This window comes from Phymastichus coffea, unplaced genomic scaffold (assembly GCF_024137745.1).
Source record: "Phymastichus coffea isolate CEN01 unplaced genomic scaffold, Cenicafe_Pcof_1.1 PCOF00206, whole genome shotgun sequence".
NCBI classification, from domain to species: Eukaryota; Metazoa; Arthropoda; class Insecta; order Hymenoptera; family Eulophidae; genus Phymastichus; species Phymastichus coffea.
In genome coordinates this window covers 83,986-106,872 of record NW_026707017.1, presented here as the reverse complement: position 1 = coordinate 106,872, position 22,887 = coordinate 83,986, and the positions used below count along the sequence as shown (strand labels likewise).

Genomic DNA, 22,887 nt, shown 5'->3' with positions numbered 1-22,887 from the left:
ACACTACGTACGCTCGCCCTCACGCAATGGCATTGACTCGCTCAAAAGTCAAGGGTCGCGATTAGGGAATCACGCATCCGCAAGGGGAATAAACGCTTAAGGCGGTTTCTTTTTTTAGCGACGAAAATTTCCGCGCGTGTGCTACTCGAGTTCTACACACGGATGTCGAGTAGTTTATCGACGCGCCGTACGCTAGAGTGGAACCCGTGAGCGTGATAAAGAAAAAGGAAAAAAAACTATCTACGATCGATCATTTCAACGAGGCCTCTATCGACTCACAACACTTTATATTAATGAAATTGTTTATGCGCGAGCTTATCGAACATTGCAGGCTGGAAAATAGCGCAGTGCGCGAATTGATGACGATGATGATGTCGAATTGTTATCGCTGTGTCGGCATTTGCAAGCTTTTTTGTTATTAATCTTCGTTATTAATTTTATGGAAGTGCCGGTGACTGCCCTGTATCTATCACGTGATTCGCGCTTGCTCGACGACTGCAAAAATCTGCGGTCGATCGTATAAGCGAAGCGAGCGATTTGCGTTTTCGCTCGGAATGCAATAATACCAACGGAATCGTCGGTCGCGTACCGACAAAGCGACAGAGTGGGCGAGACGAGAGAGCGAAATCCGCGGCTCGCCGCGCGATCAGCAAGCCAAAAGAAGAAGCTTCTCGGCCGTAGCGATAGCGATAAACGAAGAACTCGTCGGAGGAGGAAAAAAGTGGTCGACTCGCTCCCTCTCTCTCTGCCGCGGCATTAACAGGCGATAACAGCGTCGAAATGAGATTCAATTGCGTGCTACGGCGAAAGCTCTCGTCCATCCGTACACACGACATTGCGGAGCACGTATCGCTCGGGGCGATCGCGTCGAGTAACAAAGGGCAATTATAAGCAGCGCGCTGGCGTGCGCGCGCGCGAGAGTAGGGTCGGTTCGTCGTCGCTCGCGGCTCGCTCGGCGTTGCGGTCGGGTCGCTCCGGTCTCGGCGCGTCTTATCGACGTTGTTTACTCGGCGCGCTCGCACGTGTGTCCACCGCGGCGATGCGTCCGCTCGTCGTCGCGCCAGAAGGCTAACGGGACGGGGCACCGAGCGCATCGTCCTTCGCCGAGCTCGCGCGCAGTCGATCTCGCCTCGCCTCGCTGGTCGAGCCCAACCGTCTGTCCCCGTCGCCCTGCCGCCGTGATCGGCGGCGATGCCGCGGCTCAGCTGAGAGCCCGCGCGACAACTGCCAGCCAGCCGACGCAGTGGACATGCATCGGGTGCTGCTGTTCCTGTCGCTCGTCGCCGGCGCGCTCGCCGAGGCCGCGCCGGCCGCCAGGTAAGTGTGACTCGTTCGCGAGGCTGCGTCCTCTCTCGTCGGAAGGCGCGTCCGACCGAGAGAGAAAGAAAATCGCTCGATCGCTCGATCGCTCAGGAACCGGGGCTACGTGTTCACGGCGCCGAAGCGCCTGATCGCCGGCGAGCCGGAGAACGTGTGCCTGTCGCTGCACAACTTGGAGGGCCCGGCGCACGTGAGCGTGGACCTGCTGGCGCTGACGCACGCGGCCAGCGGCAACGCCACCACGGCACCGGAGGAGGACGTGCTCGCGAGCGTCAAGAGCACCCTGAAATCAGGTGAGCGCGCCAAGAGTGCACGCGTCGTCGTCGTCGTGCCAGCGCCATTATCTTCGTTACTCGCTCCTCGTGATCGTCGTCATATCAGCAATAAATTGAAATTGCCGTCTCTTCCGGCCTCCGGGAGAGGAGAGAGAGAGAGAGAGAGAGAGAGAGAGAGCGAGCGAGCGAGAGAACGAGAGAGAATATCAAGGGAAGCGTCAATTGTTTCGGGTCGATCACCCGTCAGCGTGTAAATCGTTTGATTGCTCTCGCGTACGTCCACGCAGGCATAGAGACGTGCCTGGAGCTTAGGGTCACCAGCAACACCAAGCACCAAGCCGCGAGGCTGCGGCTGCGAGTGCGCTTCGACAGGCATCCCGACTACCGGGTCGATCAGGAGAAGAAGGTGCTGATCGAGCACGACGCGCTCATCACCTTCGTCGAGACGGACAAGCCCATTTACAAGCCCGGACAGGACGTCAACGTCAGAGTGCTCACCCTCAAGCACGACCTGAAGCCGTGGCTGAAACCGGTCGGGCCCATTCGCCTCTCGCCTCTTTCTCCCGTCCTTCTTCGCTTCGGCTCGGAAGGCGACGCGCAGCGCGCGAACCCGCTCGAAGGCTGGACGCGCCTGCCCGTCGTTATCTCGCCAACGAAGCGAGAAGGACGCGCGCCGCGCGACCCACCATTCAGGCTCATTCACGCGAAATTATTTTCATTCGAAGATTGCCAAAGTGTGGATTGAAAATCCATCCGAGGTGCGGGTCGCTCAATGGACCAACGTCAGCACGGACAATGGCATGGCGCAGCTCTCGTTCTCGCTCTCGGACGAGCCGAGCTCCGTGAGTTTTTTCTCCTTTCCCCTTTTGATGAATCCTCTGCGCCGAACGATCATTCATCGACGCCCTCGTGCGTCCTCCTTCCAAGGGAATTTGGAGGATCAAGGTGGAGAAAGCGCGTCCTCAGCTGATTCACGCGGCCAGCTTCGAGGTGCGCAAGTACGTTCTGCCGAGATTCCAAGTGACGATCGGAGCCCCGAGCTACATCCTCGCCGACGCCAAAGACGCCACTTGGAAAGTTTGCGTGAGGTTGGTCCAATCGAGCGTTTTCGCGGACTTGGCTTTCCAACTAATTAGCGCGATTACGTCGAATGCAGGTACAGCTACGGGAAGCCAGTGAAGGGTACGCTGCTGTTGAGCTTGCGCCCGCAAACTCCAATCTGGAAGAGGAAGCAAACTATCGCCGAGATTAATTACGAGGAGAAGGTGAGCTTCCAGAGACTTTTTGTTCGCTCAAGTTGAGCACGCGGAAGATGAGGGCTGCGCTGTCGAGAACTAGAGCGGATTTATTAAGGCCATTTGTTTTAGCTTTGTCGGCTTGTGCATCAAAGAAATTTGCTCAACGAATGCTCGCAAATATTTCCGAGTATTTGCGGTAGCACGGCGGTACTGGCAATGTCCGCGTTGACTGGACGACGCGATAATTTCCTTCTTTTTCTTTTTCCAAGATGGAACAACGCTCACGGAATAACGCGCTTAGAAGCTTCGTTGACCGGCCAAATGACCTCGCATTTTAAACGAATCCAATAATAATAAAGAGCAAATGCCGATTGACAGCGGAAGAGACGTTCTCTCGTTGATTCAGAGCCTCTACTTGGCAAATCGATCCCGAGCTCCAAACGATCGTCGCAATAATATAATTTTGCAGCTCGACGGTGCATCCCCGGACGGTTGTATGAATTACACCGTGACGTCGCAAGCTCTCGGTCTGCCGCACTGGAAAGTCGCACCGAACAACGTAGTTCTGCTGGCCAACTTCACGGAGGCGAAGAGCGGCGCCGTCGAGACGGCCAGCAGTCGCACTCTGGTCGTGCACCAGCCTCTGAAGTTGGAATTCTCGCCGCACACGCCGAAACACTTCAAGCCCGGCCTGCCGTACCACGGCAAGCTCCGCGTCCTGAGACCCGACGCCAAGACGCCTGCGAGCGGCGAGAAAATCCAGCTCTGCCTGAGGATCCGAAGGAAGGACGAGTGGCAAAGGTCCGTGGTCGAGTGCAAGAACTTCAGCTCGCCGAATCCACAGGGCTATCTCGACTTCGTCGTTCCGCCGCAGCACAAGAGCATCGTGCTGCTGAGCTTCGTCGCCACGGCCGTGGACTACCCCACCAAGTACTACTCGCCGGACAAGCGATGGAGGGTAAGGCGCGCACGAAGTTACCGAAACCACGGGTCAACGGCCGACCGACGTGCCGCAGGTGTTCGTCGACCAGCCGTCGGCGTACATCGACGTGGAGCCGTGGTACTCGCCGACCTCCAGCTACCTGTCGCTGAGCCGCGGCTACCAGCCGCTCGACTGCAACGAGAAGTACTCGTTCAACGTGATGTACACCAGCGGACCGAGCTCAGACGCGGGCGAGCCCGTGACCTTCCACTACTCGATCAACTCGAAGGGCGACCTGCTGGTCTTCGGCCACGTCAAGTACAAACCTCGAAAGGACACTCTGCTGGACTACTCCGAGTTCCCCAACGTCCTCGGCCAACGTGCCAGGGCCAACACGAGCGTGCCCGTGCACCGGTTCCCGCTGAGCGTCAAGCTCACCCCGAGCATGGCCCCGCTGTCCGAGCTGCTGCTCTACTACGTGCGCGCCGACGGCGAGGTGGTCAGCGCGAGCCACGGCATCGAGCTGCTCGGCGGGCAGGCCTGCTTCGACAACCAGGTGAAGAGCGTCTGGCACAGCGAGCAGCTCGGCCCCGGCGCCGTGGCCAGGCTGCACCTCGAGGCCGCGCCCGACTCGCTGTGCGGGCTCTCGGCCACCGACCGGGCCAGCCGGTTCCTGAGGCCCGCGGCGGCCGGCCCGCACGAGCCCGCGGCGGCCGGCCTGCTCGAGCCCGAGGCGGCCTTCGCCAGGCTGCGGCCGTTCCACCTTGCCGCCGACAGCGTGCCCGTGCAGGCCGCCTGGGCCCACTGCGACAGTGGGTGTCACGCCCCAGCGGCCCGCGGCTCGCCGGCCGAGTGGCGCGGAGAGCGAGGTTCCCGCGCGGGCGGCGCTCTCCGTCCCGCTCGCGTCGCCGAGTCGCCGAGTCGCCGAGACGACGAGACTCAGCGAGACGTCGTGTTGCCAGAGTCGCGGACGCCCGGCGTGGACGACGAGCCCGAGACCGCCGAGGAGGAGATCGACCATCTGCCGAAGCCCGAGGCAGCGGCGACGGCTGCGGCCCAGCCGCGAGCCGAGTCGCGCAGGAAGCGCCACTCCGTCACCTACAACGTCGCTGCCAACTACGTCGACGCCGTGCAGGCTTTCGATGTGCGTATCCGCTTCCTCGGCGAACCCCCGCGCGCCGCGATCATCCCCCCCCCCCCCCATCCAAAGCTCGAACGCTCGGTCTGCTTCAGGACTTCGGGGTGATCGTCATGAGCGACTTGATTCTGGAATCGCGACCCTGCCCGCCGTGGCGCTCGGACTTTGGGCTGCGCGACCCTCTGATGTCGCAGGAAGAGGTCGACGAGCCAGGTAGGTCGAGCCAGATAGCAACGCGCCAACCTCCACGGGCGACGACCGCGTTCACCTTGGATTTCGTCTCCTCAGACAGGATGCTGAAGGCAGTGAAGGCCATGCCCCTGGCATTCCAGTTCAGTGGTCCTGGCAGCAGCGCGGGCAGCGAGGCTTCGGCCATGAATCAGGACATCGGCTACGCTGATCCGAGCTCCGTCGAGCTGCAGAATCCAAATACCGTCAGGTCCTATTTTCCCGAGACGTGGATTTGGGAGCTCGTTCCCACGGGGTGCGCTTTCTCTCGTTTCTCCGTGTCTCGCGATTCTCTCTAATCTGACTCTGCAGGCCAGAAGGCAAGACGGTGCTCGAGCGCAAGCTGCCCGACGCCATAACGGAGTGGATCGGCAACGCGGTCTGCGTCTCGTCCAAGTACGGTCTCGGCATCGGCAACCCGGTGCAGCTCACGGCATTCCAGCCGTTCTTCCTCGACTGCAACATACCCTACAGCGTGAAGCGTGGCGAGCGTTTCCGCCTGAAGGTCTCCGTCTTCAACTACATGCCGCACGGTCTGCCGGTGCAGCTTCGTCTCGCCGACCACGAAGGTCTCGAGCTCGCCTTCAACGTCTCCCACGAGGCCTCGTACTGCATCGACGCTAGGGACAGCGTCGTTCACGAGTTCCCGCTGGTGCCGCAGCAGCTGGGCGAGCTCAACCTTACCGTTGTGGCGGAGTTAGCGGAAAACGGTTTGCCCGGCTGTGGCCCGGAAAACCTGCTCTTCGCCAGGGACGAGTTGATCAAGCCGCTGTTGGTGCAGCCCGAAGGCTTCCCCGTGGAGATCACGCGCTCGGCATTTCTGTGCCCCAAAGACTTCAGCGACGACTCGTCGCTGGTCTGGGAATTGGAGTTGCCCAGCGATGACCAGCAGCTTGTAGAGGGCAGTGCTCGCGCCTACGTTTCTCTCGTCGGAGACGTGCTCGGACCGGCACTCGACAACTTGGAACAGTTGGTTAGGTTACCCATGGGATGTGGCGAGCAAAACATGATCCTGTTCGTGCCAAACATACACGCCATTGCTTACCTCGATGCCATCAACCGGCAGACTGGATCGGAGATGAGGGCCAAAGCACTTAAAAACATGCAAAAGGGTGAGTACTTTTTTTCCTCGTTACAATCTACTCGATAGATCTTCAGTCGCGTGCAAAACATCGTCTAGTCGAATCGACAGAGAAATTATCATGCGAAAATTCGGGAATGAATGAAACCTATGTAGGTATTTTCAGAGCAATGCAAATAGATGCTTTGTATAAAATGCAACTCGCGAAAGAGCGAGTTACTGTTAATTTATGAGGACTGGAAGATGGCAAAAACAGGTCTTTCATTATGTAAGACACGCTATGATTTTTACATGAAACTTGTAGGGAATTAAAAAAAGCTCAAATTTGATCCGCGGCGTGATTTTTTTTTTTTCAATTAGATATTGCAAAAAAATACTCGAAAATCGATATTTTTAACATATCGAACATTTGTTGCAAAAATTACTTTTTTAATTTTCATTCGTATTCAAAGAAAACTCTTGTGTTCTAATAAGTTGATTGAGAGGTGCCTAAAGTACGGGGCTGTAATTTTTTTTAATTTTTGGTCAATGGTATTGAGTTACAAAACGATTTGATCTCTTCGTCAAAACGTCAATTTTGATGTTTTATTATGGGCGAAGGAAAAAATTGATTTCCAATCCCTTCTCTATCTTCGTTATTCACAATAAAAGCAATAATAAAAGACATAACGCTCCACAGATCGTTTATTGTTGGCCGACCAACTATGCACATGAAAAAAAAACTTCACTCTTTCTCCCTATTGATTGGCCTAATTTCACGACGCTAACTTCCAAGTTGCACCTGTACCGCGAAAAAAAAACATTTCTTCACTCGTCGAAAAGACTCTTTGGAAAAACTGCTTAGTCTCTTACAACAAGTCTTTGTGCACAGCGAAATAAACTGTCTCTACGCATTCTTGTAGCATTGTAAATGGTGTGGGTGTAGACATATTTATGTTTTGTCTCTACATTATTTCTCTTTTTAAATTTATTTGAATAATATTTTACACAAAGCATGTTTATAAACGTGAAATTACAATGATCCTTATATTTTTTTGCTCGTCATTTATTATCGCGAGAAGATTTCTCAAATATTTTCGTAAACCTTCGAACATTCTATCATACTTCATGTAAGCCTGGGCTTGAGAATTTTTCGATTTAATAAACTTTTGACTGAAAATTCATAAGATTGATGAAATTGCAATGGAATCACCACATAAATCGTGATTTGTTAACATTTTTACAGAAACTGTTAGGCGCAGTGCCACAATCTCTCAATGAATAGAATAAATATTTTAAATACATTCTTTGTTAAACAGATGAATTTTCTAAATATTGCATTGCTTTGCCTATTGTACTACTGTGTTTGCTAAACAAGCTTATACTTTGCTTGATAAAGTATTCTAAAGTTTTGAACAATTTAAGCTGCAAATTTTCCATTCGCTGTTCGTTTACTAGCTTTTTACTGTCATTACATTTCCAATAAATTAATAATTTATGGTCTCAAAGTCCATTTATATGTATATATAACATACCAAGATATAAAAAATTAGCCTTATTGGTTTCGTCGTGAATAAGTATAACAATACTTAGAAAGTGTACGATTTGATAATATGGTATTGTACAATTGCATTGATTTTACTGCAACTCGGTGAGTTATGCCAGTTATTTAAAAATAATCTTCAAAAATTCGCTCTCATAACGTCAACCTGTCGGTTTGGCTAAACAATTAAAAGTCAATATTTGTAATAAAGAGTGAATTTTTAAAAACTTTTTCTAAATAATCAGCTGGACCAACCAAGCTGCAATTAAATCACTGCAATTTTACAATACTATGGATTATGGATATTTTTTTCACCTTATAGAACATAGAACATAGATCATAGACATGGCGGGACTAAGTGGGCAAATGTTCTTTATCTTTGAGTGCTATATATACATGCAGAAGGCGCTTGCAAGATAAGTTGTTTGACGAGTAGAACCTTAATGATATCGTATAATCTAGGGATATTTGTAGCATAAGACTTCTGCATATAATATTTATTGATATTATTTTTTTATAACTTGATTAATCCCGAAAATTCATATAAGAATGAATATTCGTCACTCAATAAACTCGCAACGATACAAGTAAAAATTTTTAAAATGATCACAGAACAAAAGCTTCGTTTTAATACGTTATGATTGAAATACATTAGTCCGTATTCTAGGCTCATATTTTACCGATGACAATACAAAATAAAAATTCTAAAACTTGCAAGTCTGCAAAAAATCTCTTTCTAATCTCCAATTTTATTGTGATTCTCTCAGTAAGTTTTTATGATTTTATACTCTTTAACTTTATTTCACATATTATAGAGCCTCATTTCTGGTTATTAAAACAATTTTTCATGTTATCTTTAATAATAGCAACTAAAATTTTCATATTACATCATACATAATCGCTAAACGTGAGTCCAAACTGTATCAGCAATAAAACGTATGTATAATTACCTGATAAACAGTTTCGCTGTTAGCAATACTGTTGGACCGATCACTGTTCTATATCGATATGTGACATAACATCGACAATGAATGTTGATTGTCGATGTTACATACATCATAAACATTGATATTTTTCAATGTTGAGACTGGATTATCATTTCTAATGGCAAATAAATGTTTTGTTAACATCGATATTACGCAGTATTGCAAAACCACGACACTAAGGCATTACAATATATTCCAGTTCGTATTCGTTGTATTTATCTAAACATGTAATTATCATAAATTCTAACGTTATCGATGCGTTTCCGAAAAAAACGAAGTAAAAATTTCAAATAAATATTTGCCGAAAATATTTGCGTTTCAAATTCCTTTTGCGTATAATCATATTCATGGTTTTTATTTGGTCAAATAAGAAAAGTTTTTCAATTCTTTTAATGCAAAAGTTAACAATAACACGTTGTACAGTTATAAATGATTGCACTTTTCGCATTTAGTTTGTGCGAATTCCCATTAATAAAAAAAGTAAACTAAATGAAAATGAAACATATAATTAACAACAAAATGTAAATGATGCTAGCAGTAGTAGTAGTTTATTTTTCCATTAATATTCATGATCTTATGGGTAAAACTGATCGGGATCGTGCGATAAATTTTCTAATAATAGAATAACTATCTCGAGTGTGACGATTGCGCGAGCGATACAGAACTTTCAAAGTACTCTATTAATTTGTAAGTGATTACACTGTTATCTTGGATGCATTAACATGAATCCTCTTCAAAAGGTTTGCAACTAATGTTACAAAGTACTGTATTCGTGTCAACTGACACGAATTTACCGAACAGTGGGCAGTTACGCTATCGCCTATATTGACCATGTTTCCGAGCAGTCAATAATTTCGGTATTCAAAAATTAATTACCTTGTTGTCGTTGCAAGCTCACTGTACGTCATTCATAGCGAGCTTAGTAAAATTGATTCTCTCATGATATTCAAATTCATTTATGATTATACGTACAACATTTCTGAACATTCTTCAGAACTGTGTTTTTCGTTCTCATTTTAATGTTTATTGTAAAAGTAATTGTCACTTGTCATGCAATAAATTTGCATATTAAGGATAAAAACTGACGTGGCCAAAAGCTTGGATTTTGAATGCTGTAATTATAACATTTCTGAATGCCACTTTAGAGATCACAATTCATTGTCAAATTTTGTTGCAATAGTATTATTATTAATTACAGCAATGTAAACAATTTTGTAATTGACATCGAGAACTTTTTTTAATCTCGTAAAATTCTTAGTCAGAAAGTATTTTCTAAATAAACATGTTTTTGAATATTTATACAATTTAGAATAATGTAACGTTTCTACTTTGGACACTCCTGCTTTTGCTTGTATATTCACAATCACAATTCACAAAGTTACACAATCATGAGGTACACACATGTATGCTAAATACAATTAGCGTACTCCAGGGTTGAAATTGTAATAATATCATCAAGCAAGTCGACATTAAACCTGTAATCTACGCAAACAATTGTATACACTTAACAAGTAATATGGTCCATATGATTTGCATAACTTTTTATAAATTACACAAGTAATACGCCATCCAAAAAAAAAAAGTCATTTATTGTAAACTCGATGCTTTTCAGTGATAAATACGAGCATAGTTCATATTTCTAAAATAGTTCAATTATTCAACAAAACAATACTCTACGATGGCAATACTGGTACGATGTGCTCATTTTATTTTTTAATCCTTGAATTTGAGTTTTTCGTAAATACTCAAACATAATTTCACGGGTTCTTTCACTCTAATTTAACGGGATAATTCGTTCGTTAAAATAAGAAAAATTTTCTAATATTTATCAATAGTGGTGAAGAAAGAAAAAATGGCTTACATCATCGTTCATTTCGCATTTCACACTGAAGTTGTCAATAATATTAAAGGGAATGCATAGTTTATGATGTACATTAATAAATTAATACATTCAATTACCTGTCAAAAGATCCTTTGATAACAATAGGTTTGACTATAAAGTAAATTTCTGTTATTGTGGTTGATAAATCATTGTATAGGCATAGAAGTACAGAGAGAGAGAGAGAGAGAGAGAGAGAGAGAGAGAGAGAGAGAGAGAGAGAGAGAGACAGAGTAAAAATTCGATATAACTTTATCGATTTTACTCAAAGGGTTACATGATTTGTTTGTATGTACCAATTTCCTGATATTTGATACAGTTTTACTTAATTCATTGAAATTATTTGTCGAACCAAGCAAATCTTCATTTATGGATCATTTACGTTTAGCATTTTGATCAATGATCAAATATGGTAGTTGTCGTATTCGAGATATGCTTACTGATAAATCGTTTGAAAATTGTTTATTGCGAATCAAACAAACCCATGTAGTTTTGAGCTTCCAAAAGTATGAACTGACCGACAATCCATGGGCTCTTGACTCCAGTGCGGTCATTAAATCAATAACAGAATAACTATTTTTTAACAGCAAAACAAGCATGTTGTCACTTACGTCTGAAACAAAGGAAATAATTGAATCCATTTATTTGTCTGAAAACACGATCATTAATATTGAAAGAAATACTTATCGTATTTCATAAACTAGTCAATTTGAATGCATCCACAATCGAGTGACATTTATCCATGGCAAAGTTTAACTGATTTTTTTATGATAGTTGAATTAAATATGAGGAATTTAGTGAAAGTCAAAAATTTATACTTTTTACCGCCCATGAATTAGAAAATTAGACCAAATAAGTGATATGGAGTCACGAATAGTAAGTGGATAGGTGTTGCTGCCACATGCCAGATGGCCAAAGGTATACACACGGATTATTCTTATACATTTTCAATCGTTACATATAAATATACCAAACTTTTTAAATATTTGATATGATTTGCCTAATATAGTATTATTTATAGACCGACGGGTTAAAGTTAAAACTTAAAGGAATTAATTTTGAATTTAATTACGAATGTCAGAATTATCCATGCACTTATATATTTTCATGCCGTTGAAACTTTTTAAGGTACCATTCAATTTTAGTATTTTACGATGATGAGTGATCCAAGAGTCATGTAATTATTTGAAAGTTATGTAATTTGAGACGGTATATAATTTAGACATTTACAAAAAGTTTATAAGCGAATGAAAATAAACGGCTTCGCATATTTTTGTAATGCATTCCATCATCCTCTTCAGCAAACTAAAAGATATATTTTGCTAGTAATACAATAATATAAAATGCATCATATTTTATATTATTGTAATACTAGCTGATGAAACGAGAGATCTGTAATTTAAAAAGATATTGAAAAGAATCTACAACGTTTCGTGAACATCAGTAAAATTATAAGGAAATATTACCGCTTTGACGTATTGACGTATATAACGCTCGAATAACGTTTTAATAGCTCTGAATATACTTCTGCGAAAGCACGACTTGCTTTAAGTTGGCTGGGGCTTACGAGTTCCACGGCTGCTTGTGAGTTTCCGACTTTTCGAGCGAAACAAGTTGGCGAGTCATTTGACGCGCTAATTCTTCAGATTTATTTAAACTGTCCTTGAATGTCCTAAAAATGATACTCATTCTGGAAAATTGTCGAAAAGCTCGAAAGCTTCGACGCAAGCTTTTTGAGCTCGCGCAGGAGTCTGCCCGAAAGGTATTCCGAGCGTAGGTGAAATAGTCACGTTTAGAAGAACCAGGATAATCGTATCAACTTGAAAGTTATTTATTATTTAGCCACTTGGACGATACCATAATCGCTAATTAGACTACCGAGTACGAAAACCTGCCAGACAAACGAAGCGATGCGCCGTTAAAGCTAACGCAGGGACTGGCTCGGCTGGCTACTGCAGATATGAAAAATACAAACGATCAAGGAGAAACGACGAGACCGAGTCGGTGGGAACAGCGAAGGCAACTTACCGAAGTGGCAACGCGGGCAGGTGTCGGCAGAGCAGCTCCGCAGCGAGCAGCGCCAGAGCAGCGAGGAGCCCGTATCCAAGAGCGTAGAAAGCTCCCTTGCACTCGGCGAAGCCGACGCTGATGAAACGCCTGGAGCTGGCCGCGGCGTCGCACCTCGGCCTCGTGGAGTAGAGCCTGCTGATCTGGCGGGTCCTCATTCCGGTCTCGCGAACGCGCAGCGCCTTGACCCGCAGCAGCTCCTTGTAAGCGCTGAACTTGGCGACGACCATGTGCGGCTCGAAGACGTTGAGGAAGTCGATCTCCTCGAAGTCGCACTTCTCGTCCTCCTCGAAGCTCTCGTGCACGAGCTTGTAGGCCCAGCCGAGCACGGCGTGGAGGGCGAAGTGGCCGCGGCGCAGGCGGCGCACCCCCTCCTCGAGGCTCAGCCACTCGCACTTGTCGGATATGGCGCCGCGTACCGTCGGCTCGGCGCCGCCCAGGCTCTTGAAGTAGTAGCGATTGAAGACCGTGTCGTGCACGGCGAGGTCCAGCGGGCTGGCCAGCAGGTCCTTGAGCGACCGGATGGACGAGCTGGTCGACTGGAGGAGGGCGACGATGTTGGCCGCGTAGGCCGCGTGCAGGCTGAGGAAGCCGAGCAGGCCGGCGAGCACGAGCACCCTGGTGCTGGCGGCCCGGGCCTCGTACCAGAAGCCCTGCTGGGCCAGCGCGCCGACCACGACCAGCGCCTCGTCGCCCGGCCGCGGCTCGGTCGCGTCGCCCGCGCGGCCGTGCCGGCGCCACTCGAGCAGCATGGCCGGGTGGAGTAGCGCGCCGAGCAGCAGCGCCAGCGCCAGCAGGCCGAGCCACACGGACCCGCGGAACGGCAGCGCGAACAGGTTGGCCACCGACGACAGCGCCGGCCGCCGGAACACGAACCTCGAGTGCGACGGCGTGGTCAGGCCGGCGAGGTAGTGCACCACCCCGAGGCGCTCGCGCGTCACGAACGAGTGCGACGCGCCGAAGTCGATCTCGCCGCGCTGCATCATGCCCGTCATCCCGTCCCAGCTGCCGTTGGCGCGCGGGTAGCCCCAGGTGGGCGCCAGCTTGAAGCTTATCCTGCGGCGTCATCGCTCGCGTTCGAGTCGCGTTCGAGTCGCGTTCGAGTCGCGTCCGGTGCTTCCGGGCGGCCGCGGAACTTACGTCGCGTTCAGCATGCCCGCGAGGAACTTGGCCCACGGGTAGTTGCACTTGCTGCTGGTGTCCACCTCGCGATGCTGGTAGTCGTCGAGGTGCTTCAGCGACTCGTAGTCCGTCAGCTGTCGGGGCAAACTCGCGTACAGTGTACGTTGGCGGCGGCGGCGAGCGCGCTGGGGATCAACCAACCACTAGACTGGACCTGAGGTGAGTCCCCCGGAGGTCGCTGCGTCTCCGCGAGGTGATCGCCGAGCCACCCTCGGTCGCCAGGCTGCGGTTGCGCGGGAACCCGGCTCTCTCCTCGACCTGCCAGTCGCGTCCTGGCTCCGCGCTCACTTTGTACACGGCGACGAGTCGCCGCGAGCGCGCCAGCCACACCAGCACCTCGCTGTCCGGCAGGAGGCTCGCGTCCAGCTCGGCCAGCTCGTCGAGCGCGCACTCGGCGCTCGGGCACCGGCGGCTGGTCAGCAGCCACTTGTTGGGCGCCGCGAACATCCGTCCGCGCTTGGCCTCGAGCAGAGCAGCTCGCGCGCCGGGGCAGTCGAGGTCCAGAACGGCCTGCTGCCGATGTGCCGCGTCGGCCGCCGCTGGCGTTCGCCTGAAAGCGCACGAGGGTCGATTGCGACGGCGATCGCTCGGTCGTGGCGTCGACGAACCGTTCGTCCCCGCGAGTACCCACGCGAGCTGGTCCGAGCGACACTCGCGCATGCTGTTGGCGACGAGGGCTCTGGACAGTCCCCGGGCGACCTGCCACTTGTCGTCGGAGCAGCCGAACATCGTTACGCTCGAGAACGACGACAGACCCGTGGCCTTCAGTTGAGCTAGCAGTTGGACCAAGTCCTCGGCGTCGCCACTTTCGCGTCCGTCGGCGCGCATTTGGTGGCACGCGTGCGTCCAAATGAGCCACAAGCCGATGCCGTGGATCAACCGCATTTCGGACCTACGTTACGCGCCAATTGCAATCGAGTGCACGATTATTCGTGGCAGACGGCTCACCTGCCAATCTATCAAAATGAGATAGCTTTCTCTCTCCCCTTTGAGCGATACTTCGTTCCAATCTCGTGCTAATGATCGGCTTACGCGGAAGGGAAAGAAGAAGCGCGGTTAGTTTCGTCGCTCGATGCCGTCGAAGGTGACGGCGACGGGAGCCAAGCAAGTGTAGCGGAGGAAAAGTGCACGGTACGCCAAAGATTGGAGGCTTACTTTCTTCCAAATTACCGGAAATCAAGCTGAAGTGGAGATTCGAGTCTGCTATCAAATGCATCTTTCAAGCGGCGGCACAGAGGCGAATTGGATATACGTGCACAGCCCCGAACGCATTCGTTTTGGTTAATGACACGTTGAGCCGTCGACATCAACGTCGATTGCACAGCCGAGGCAGCCGTCAGTATTCATTCTAGAGCTAAGGCACACGTAGAGGCCTGCATCCTATTATTATCTTACGTACACGCGATTCCATATTTTTTGCGCGCCAGGGCGGAACGAACGCGCTGCTGTTTCTCGTTATTTTTTGTTAGCCTCTTGTATTCGAACCAGTCAACTTGGCAGCTCGATCCTTGAGTAATTTCTTAAATATCTCCTTTATATATGAAACATAATTTATTGAGTTATTACATGCGATTAACCAGTTACAGCTTTGACGATGAAGCATCGGTGCCAGAAAGGAATTTTTCAAGCAATATTTTCGAATGAAATTTCACAAAAATGACTGTTGCTCTTCCTTTTATATTATAATATTATTTATATTTGGACTCGTAATTGTAGGTCGACGATTCACTGATCAAGTTTCAATGCGAACACATTCGGCTTTTAAACTGCAAAAGTATTACCATATACGTGGTGATTGAGCCTGCAATCTTTTATACGAGTTTATTATTGGAATCCGAAAAAATTGATAATTGAACTGTAAGCTCAGTGATATTTTACCTTCACGAGCAAAGAGCTGTCCAGAGAGAAAAGATTGTAGACCGTGAAGTTGACGTTGTCCTGCAGCAGGTAGATAGAAAATTGGTTAAGCTGAAAATACACGAGCCTTGAAGTAAACGAAACTCGCGGAGTCGAACGCGTCGAGCACGCTACCTTACCTTGTCCTTGACCATTTGCATCTGCGGTTTCTGCAGCAGGTCATTGATAATCATATGAGTATTTTTGCTCTGAAAAGACCAAGGCAATTGATATCGAAGGCGCGCGCCCTGCTAGCATATCGTAAGCTATTTGGAATCTTGGTGGCGTACCTCGTTAACAGCCGCGGTCACAGATACGGTCAGGTGCACGAAAAGCAACAGATTGATCAGCGTGAACAAAATCCAATTAACGTAATCGACGCACGAAATGTACGAGCCGCCAATGAAAAATGGCTTTGCTATGAAATAGGCGAATACGGTTATAGACAAGAACTCGGTCGAGGTGAACAGTAGCGCGGGAAGAGAGTACATATTCGAAACGTCCCGCGACAGGGAGCTCAATTTCGTGTGTGCCTTCCATAATCCGATCAACCTCATGTTGGTTTCGACGACGGTAATGGGTTCCCAGAGCGCGCTGCAATCCGCGGCGATCGCCGCCAGATTGCCGTTTATCATGGCGAACAGGTGCTCGATCAACCTCAGAACCACGAAATACTGCAGCATCGTCGCGTTCAACACCAGGTGACACAGCAGCGTGCCGGCGTATATCACGGAATTGACGGACTCGTAGAAGAACAGCGTGGCGGCTATGCCGACGATGATCAGCGCGTTGACGGCGAACACGAGCATCACGGTCTTGGACGCCGAGTACGCGTGATCCTCGTAGCAGATCAAGTCCGTGACCTCGTTGAACCTATTGAACACCGCGATCGCGCGACTTTTGCGCGCGTGATAGACGCCGAGGACGCACAGGCTGCACAAAATTTCGAAGATATTCGCGGAGGTGTTGATGACGGCGTCGTGCACGTACACCTTGCTCATGTAGCTGAGAAACGCGAAGCAGTTCCACGTCGCCAGCAGAGCGATCACGAAGCAGCCGTACGCGGTGCTCGGCCGCGATTGCGCGAGCGTCCATCGTCGTCGTCGTCGTCGTCGTCTCTCCCCCCTCGAGGCGCCGCTGTCCTCGTGGACGCTCAAGCTCACGGGCGCCAGTCCGAACAGCCTGAAGTAGCAGACCAGCGACCTCAAGCACAGAGCCTCGTCGCCTCTCAGCCTCTCCGTGCACTTCTTCACTCGATTCATGGCGCGCCGCCCGGCTTCGGCCTCCGCGTTGGCGAGCGCCGAGCGATCGCGTACTCAACGGCAGCTCTCGCGGGAAGCGCGCTGACGCTCCGTTGGAACACCCGAAGCCACCGCGCGATCCAGGCGCGGACTTCCGCCCGTGGCGACGCCATTCGAGCCGCTCGGCATTGCGCGCCAGCCGAGCTGCGCCTGACGAACCGCCGCGACCTCGTGCACCGTCCACAGCGGCGGCAGAAGCACTGCCGACTCGTTGCAACGAGTGATTAATGAAAACTTGCCTCGAAATTCCCAGCGCGACGGGCACACGCCTATGTCGCGCATTCTTGCCGGCTAAGTAATCAACTGTACGGCTGCGACGAGGTGTGCGTCGCTCGTAATCGTGGCGCCAGCGATGCTAATTTCAGCATACAAATCTAATCCAAGGACGAGCTATCCGGATAAGTGCGCTTGAATGGCTCGCGAGTAACTATTTACCAATCGGGGCTTCTGAAGTTTCCACCGAGTCGAACAACCAAATTCATCATCTGCATATAGATCTACGAATCTTTATTTTCGGCTTGCAGCCGTAGATATGCATCGTCGACACGTCGTCGTCGTCGTTGCTGCGGTCTGCAACGGTTGAAGCAATGCAGCCTTGGCGCTTAGATCCTTGCAACGGTTCCGATGCGATGCCGACGGCTCGCGAACGGACGTCGGGAGAAAAGAATCGGAAACTGCGAATTTCGCGCGATCGTGCAACGTTCACTGGAAATGTTGACTCAATCGAAAACCCAACCGACCGATAAGGCAACATTTTTATTTATTCTGGATTTGCCTCGTCATTGACGGCTCGAGCGTCGGGCTTTTTCAACGAATCCGTTGAAGCAAAATGCAGCGAAAAATCGAATAAATGGGCGGGGATTTCGAAATCAGTATTGGCGTCTGCTCTGCACAGCAGTCTATAGATTTCCGAGTAGTTTGATAAGACAAATCTTAGCGCTCGCTAACGCCATTTTATTTACTATCGACTGGTTGTTGCACGTGGACGTTGCAATTGCCTTGGCGCGCTCTTCTGTAAGTACTCGAAAATGGGAGAAAGAGAAGTCGAAAAGTGTTGCTCCATTCGCGAATTTCGGTCGTTTCATCCGGCTCAAAAGTGCAAACGAGTTGAACGCTCGGACGAGCCGTTATTTAAGCAGTTATCAAGCGTGAAAATTATTCCATCCATGAATCGAGAAACTCTCGAGCCAATTGCGCTCGTCCGACGACTTTAATAGAAAATACGCATTATCATTAGCCATTAGTGCCGTGCCGCCGATTCGACGGAGTCGTCCAGGATGCGTGGTCGACGCGCTTCGCGCGCCGCGCCCTCTAATCGCAAATAGTGCTGCTCGCGTTCCCGAGCCAGCCAGCGTTATTACTTTTCTGACAACGATGATCGAACGAGAGCGCCATCCGGGCGATTGCGAGTGGCGCGAGGTACGCGCGCACGCGTCACGATCGACGACACGCGAAGCGACCCGTCGAGCGCCTCGAGGACCCGCGCTGCGATAAACGGCTCTAGTCCTCGCGGAAGATCGCCGCGGGAGGGCGCTGTACGCCGCGCCGTTTCGAGCATCGCACCAGCGAGCCGCGCGCGTTAATTGGCTTTCGTTCAAGGGTGCGCGCCATTTTTTTTTTTTCTTTCTTTCGTTTCTCTGACCTTCGAAAAGCGAACTGTCGCAACGTGAAACCGTTACTATCTTGCCTTATCAATCAGATTACGTTTGTCAGTCCGATCGATATATCGCGTCCAACGGATTCGCGTTTTCGCGCGATTGTCGCTTAGGTTTGCATTGCCCGCGGCAGTGCGTCGAACGACAACTAGATGACAACTCGCAGTCTTGCGGCGCAGCGACGCGCGAACAGGAACGACTCGAATTCAAGAAATATTCCTGCTCGTTCGCGTTTGGCAATGTGGACGCAAGCTTGGGCCTTCGTTCGTCCAAATCGCAAGTCTAAAGTTTCACGGCGTGTTGCGTAGCGAGTGGATGGACAAATTGAGGAGCTGCAAGGGTAACGTAGATTGCTTTGGTCTCCAGGCCTATGTGAGCAATCATCTACAATTTCACTTGTCGGTCGTGGTTCTGCGAAAGAAACGAAGCGTCGCGAGTACTACTCGCCGCTCGGCGATCGATCCGGAGATTAATATCGTTCGCTCGTCTCGCCGACGGCGGTGCCAACGGAAGTTGTTGGTCGCGTGGGTCGGATGTATTACAGACGCGTACGATCGAGCCACGAACGACGCGAAAACGATTGGCTTGGCCGCGCAACGAACCGACGTTACTACCTGACGACAGCCAGTAGGTCGTAAGCACGTTGAGCAGCGCCGATGCACGCATCGATCGCTTCCGCGAGCCGCAGTTCGTCCAGCAGCGTCCGCAGCGCTGGTCAACCGGCGAACTGCGGACTGCGCGATGCTACATTGGGCTCTTGCCGACTAGCCGCGATTCGCTTGCCCAGGGTCGTCGTCCAATCGATACTTTCGAACGAGCGGAACGAGCTTGGCATCGATTTATTCGCCTTTCGAACGCGACGAGACCAGACGCATCGGGAAACGTCGAAAGCCGGCGGCTCTGACGACGGTCGAACTGCTTGCAGGCTACCAGCGGGAGCTGAACTACCGACACCCGGACGGCTCGTACTCGGCGTTCGGCGCGAGCGACGAGGCGGGCAGCGGCTCGATGTGGCTGACCGCCTTCGTGGTGAAGTCGTTCGCGCAGGCCCGCGCGCTCATCCAGATCGACGAGCGCGACCTGAAGCTGTCGGTGAAGTGGATGGTGCGCCGGCAGCTGGAGAACGGCTGCTTCCCCGTGGTCGGCCAGGTGTTCCACAAGGACATGAAGGGCGGGCTGCGCGAGGAGGACGGCTCGTCGTCGGCGCTGACGGCCTACGTGCTGATCGCGCTGCTGGAGTCGGGCGTGCCGCTGAGCGCGGCGCTGGTCAACAACGCGCTCTACTGCCTGGAGAAGGCCAGCCTGTCGGACCACTTTGCCGACAACCCCTACACGGCGGCGCTCACCACCTACGCGCTGGCGCTGCTCGAGCACCCGCGCGCCGGCGAGAGCCTGCGCGCGCTGCTGGGCCGCGCGACGCGCCGCGAGGCGAGTGCCCGCCCACCGGCCGCCGCCGCCCGCGCGGCCCGCGCGGCCCGCCCTCTTAAGGCCCGCTCTGCTCGCAGGGCGTGCTCTGGTGGGAGGACCGCGGCCGGCCGGGCGCCCTCGGGCTCAGCGTCGAGATGACGGCCTACGCGGTGCTGTCGCTGCTGAAGCTCGGCGGCGAGGCCAACGCCATGGAGGCGCTGCGCGCCGTGCGCTGGATGTCGCGCCGGCGCAACGCCCAGGGCGGCTTCAGCTCCACCCAGGACACGGTGCTGGGCCTCGAGGCCCTCACCAAGTACGCCCTCGCCATGGCCAACGCCTCGGCCACCGAGCTGTCGGTGCTGCTCACGGCCAGCGACCTCGACCGCCTCTTCAAGATCAACGCGGACAACCGGCTGCTGAGCAGCAGGCTGCGGCTGCCCGCGCTGCCCACCAGCCTCGAGCTCTTCGCCGAGGGCGAGGGCTGTCTGCTGGTTCAGGTTGGTGCCCCCGCGCGACTGCCGTCCCCGTCGGCCCGTCGGCACGCCGGCTCACCGCGCTCCGGCCGTGCGCTTGCAGAGCAGCCTCAAGTACAACAAGGCCAGGGCCGCGGGCTCCGAGGCCTTCGAGCTGGAGGCGAGCAGCGAGAGCGTGTCGGTGCGCGAGGACCTGGAGGCGATCGAGGACCACTGCTCGACCCAGCGGCTCACGGTCTGCGCCCGCTACAAGCTGCCCGACGAGGAGAGCAACATGGCGGTCCTGGAGATCGACATGGTCAGCGGCTTCCGGCCGCGACGCGACTCGCTGAACGACCTGCTGCACGAGCACGCCGCAGGTAAGGCCCGGGCGCCCCCGCCCCCGCCCCCGCCCCCGCCCACCGCTGACGCTTCGCGACGGTGCGCAGGAGTCAAGAGGTTCGAGGACAACGAGGCCACGCTCGCGATATACTTCGACAAGTTGACCTGGCAGAAGACGTGTGTCGCCTTTGAGGCGACCAGGGACAGCGTCGTCGACGATCCCGAGCCCGCCAACATCAAGCTCTACGACTACTACCAGCAGGAGCTTACCGTCTCCACGGTAGGGCCGCGCGCGCGCACTCGATCCGACGGCCGTTCTCATTCGCCGACTGCCCGCAGAACTATCGGTTCGCCCAAGTCTGCGCGAAGAGGAACGACGAGCCAGCCCCGGCGGACCGCGAGCCCCGCGAGCCCCGCGAGCCGTCGCCTCGGCTGATGCAGAAGCAAATGGACGACAGCCAGCTGGACAACCGCATGTCGATAGCCGATCAGGAGCCGAGATCCGTGCGGGTGATCAACCTCAACAGGGACGTCCACGAGAGGAAGCTCGACCGGGCAATCTTCGAGCAGGAAATCGCTATCGAACGTGAGAACGTCGCCTTGCCGCGGCAACGCGAGCCTCTCCGATCGGCAGCGCCAGTGACGATCCTCTTGTCCGCGCGAACAGCGACGGATGGCAGTGGCGTTGGCGTCGACGAGGTCGACGCCCAAGTGTTCTCGCCGAGTCCGGTCCTGCCGAGCGTCGACGACGACTTGCTCGAGGAGGGCTTCTCGCCGGCCTTCGTCAACGTCGATCACGAGCTCGAGACGCCCAACGGCGTCGAGGGCCCCGTACCCGTGTTCGTCGAGGCGCCCCTCTCCACCACCGCGAGCGCCCCCCGACGACGCGACAACTCCTCCGAGCTTGACAACGACTTTGCCTCGCAGGTAACTTTCGGCGGCTCTCCTCGGAGATCCTCGACGAGCTCGCGCCTAACGCGCTGCTGGTATTGCACGACTTCGCAGGAATCCGACGAAGCCTCGGAAGCCACGGGCGCACATCCAGCGGACTGCCCGCGCTGCGAGAACGAATTACCCCCCGACATAAAACAGCTGTTCTGCTCGTCTTCGAGCGCCGTCAAGGTAGCGGTGCGACGATCTCGGAAGGTGCGGCTCCTCCTGGATCTCGGCTCGACGAACGTCGCCAAGCGACTTCGATCCACCACCGAGCTGACCCTCAAGCCCGAATGCGTCTGCCCTCCTCTCGACAAGCGTGAGTATGGCGTGCAAGTCGGGGTCGGCTTTTCTCAGGCTGCGCACCGAATCGCAACTCGTTTCAGCGGGAATAATGGCGCTGTTGCTGAGCTCCAGGGACCTGACGCATACGACCAAAACTCAGCTAGACGAGGGTAGCTCGATGTTCGGACTGTCGGCGGTCGCTGGAACGCCCCTCGAAATCAAGGATGCTTTGTTGTCTTGTCCGCGCGGACCTTAGACTCTGCGCGTTCGACCGCGCTTGCAGATACACTCGTCGAGCAGCCGATCGACACTGATCGTTCTTTTTTAGATTTCTCCTACACGACTGACATACCACTGCTTAGCGTTAAGCTTTTTCATTCCTTCAGTTTATTCCCTGCTATAATACTCACTATGATATATCTTTAACGTTCACACAATGGAATCGCTGCTATACCAAATCGTACGCCGCGTAAAATCTCACGCTTTTTCGGCGTTCGCTATTATAAGCATCGTTTGACGGATCGATTTCAACGCTGGCGTGCATATTTAACGTTTCCAAGCCTTTTGTATAGACTTGAAACAACATTCTTTAAGGCTATTCTTTCCACAATCCATAATCGCTATTTACTTTTAGTTGTATACTTTTTCTAGCTCTTTTTATTACTGTTTTTATAAGATTTCTTAGCCTTTGCTATATACTATCACTACGTAGCTTTACCTATCAAATACGTCAAGATAATTATTTATTCGTAGAAAAGTTGCCATTTCATTGATGATA

The 22,887-nt window shown here is 51.7% G+C and overlaps 2 protein-coding genes across 4 annotated transcripts; one reads left to right on the top strand and one right to left on the bottom strand.

Annotated features, from left to right (window-relative positions):
* Positions 1-891: 891 nt before the first annotated feature.
* On the top strand, positions 892-22,374 carry LOC131673936 (pregnancy zone protein-like). Of its 3 annotated transcripts, XM_058952335.1 has the most exons (20): positions 895-1,317; positions 1,414-1,613; positions 1,883-2,127; positions 2,321-2,437; positions 2,523-2,683; positions 2,752-2,860; positions 3,303-3,791; positions 3,850-4,567; positions 4,718-4,899; positions 4,989-5,106; positions 5,182-5,377; positions 5,434-6,233; positions 19,616-20,118; positions 20,196-20,594; positions 20,674-20,929; positions 20,999-21,171; positions 21,231-21,477; positions 21,559-21,818; positions 21,897-22,143; positions 22,211-22,374. In XM_058952335.1, exons 1-20 carry the CDS (start codon positions 1,250-1,252, stop codon positions 22,363-22,365), a joined length of 5,643 nt encoding a protein of 1,880 aa, XP_058808318.1. In that variant the 5' UTR covers positions 895-1,249; the 3' UTR covers positions 22,366-22,374. The 3 variants fall into 3 exon arrangements, with proteins under 3 accessions (XP_058808316.1, XP_058808317.1, XP_058808318.1); XM_058952334.1 differs by having other exon boundaries at positions 894-1,317; positions 21,231-21,818; XM_058952333.1 differs by having other exon boundaries at positions 892-1,317; positions 21,231-22,143.
* LOC131673939 (putative gustatory receptor 28b) lies at positions 15,542-17,330 on the bottom strand. The gene is made up of 4 exons (XM_058952339.1): positions 16,025-17,330; positions 15,875-15,943; positions 15,717-15,806; positions 15,542-15,646 (listed from the first exon to the last, which is right to left on the bottom strand). The coding sequence occupies exons 1-4, from the start codon at positions 16,994-16,996 to the stop codon at positions 15,578-15,580; spliced, it is 1,200 nt and encodes a 399-aa protein (XP_058808322.1). The 5' UTR covers positions 16,997-17,330; the 3' UTR covers positions 15,542-15,577.
* Positions 22,375-22,887: the final 513 nt, after the last annotated feature.

Coding starts and splice junctions, on each gene's coding strand:
- LOC131673936 (XM_058952333.1), top strand. CDS start 1,250: ATGCATCGGGTGCTGCTGTTCCTGTCGCTCGTCGCCGGCGCGCTCGCC. Junction 5,107..5,181: donor GGAAGAGGTCGACGAGCCAG/GTAGGTCGAGCC, acceptor TCGTCTCCTCAG/ACAGGATGCTGAAGGCAGTG. Junction 20,595..20,673: donor AGGGCTGTCTGCTGGTTCAG/GTTGGTGCCCCC, acceptor GTGCGCTTGCAG/AGCAGCCTCAAGTACAACAA.
- LOC131673939 (XM_058952339.1), bottom strand. CDS start 16,996: ATGAATCGAGTGAAGAAGTGCACGGAGAGGCTGAGAGGCGACGAGGCT. Junction 15,944..16,024: donor TGACCGCGGCTGTTAACGAG/GTACGCCACCAA, acceptor TGGTCTTTTCAG/AGCAAAAATACTCATATGAT. Junction 15,647..15,716: donor ACAGCTCTTTGCTCGTGAAG/GTAAAATATCAC, acceptor CTCGTATAAAAG/ATTGCAGGCTCAATCACCAC.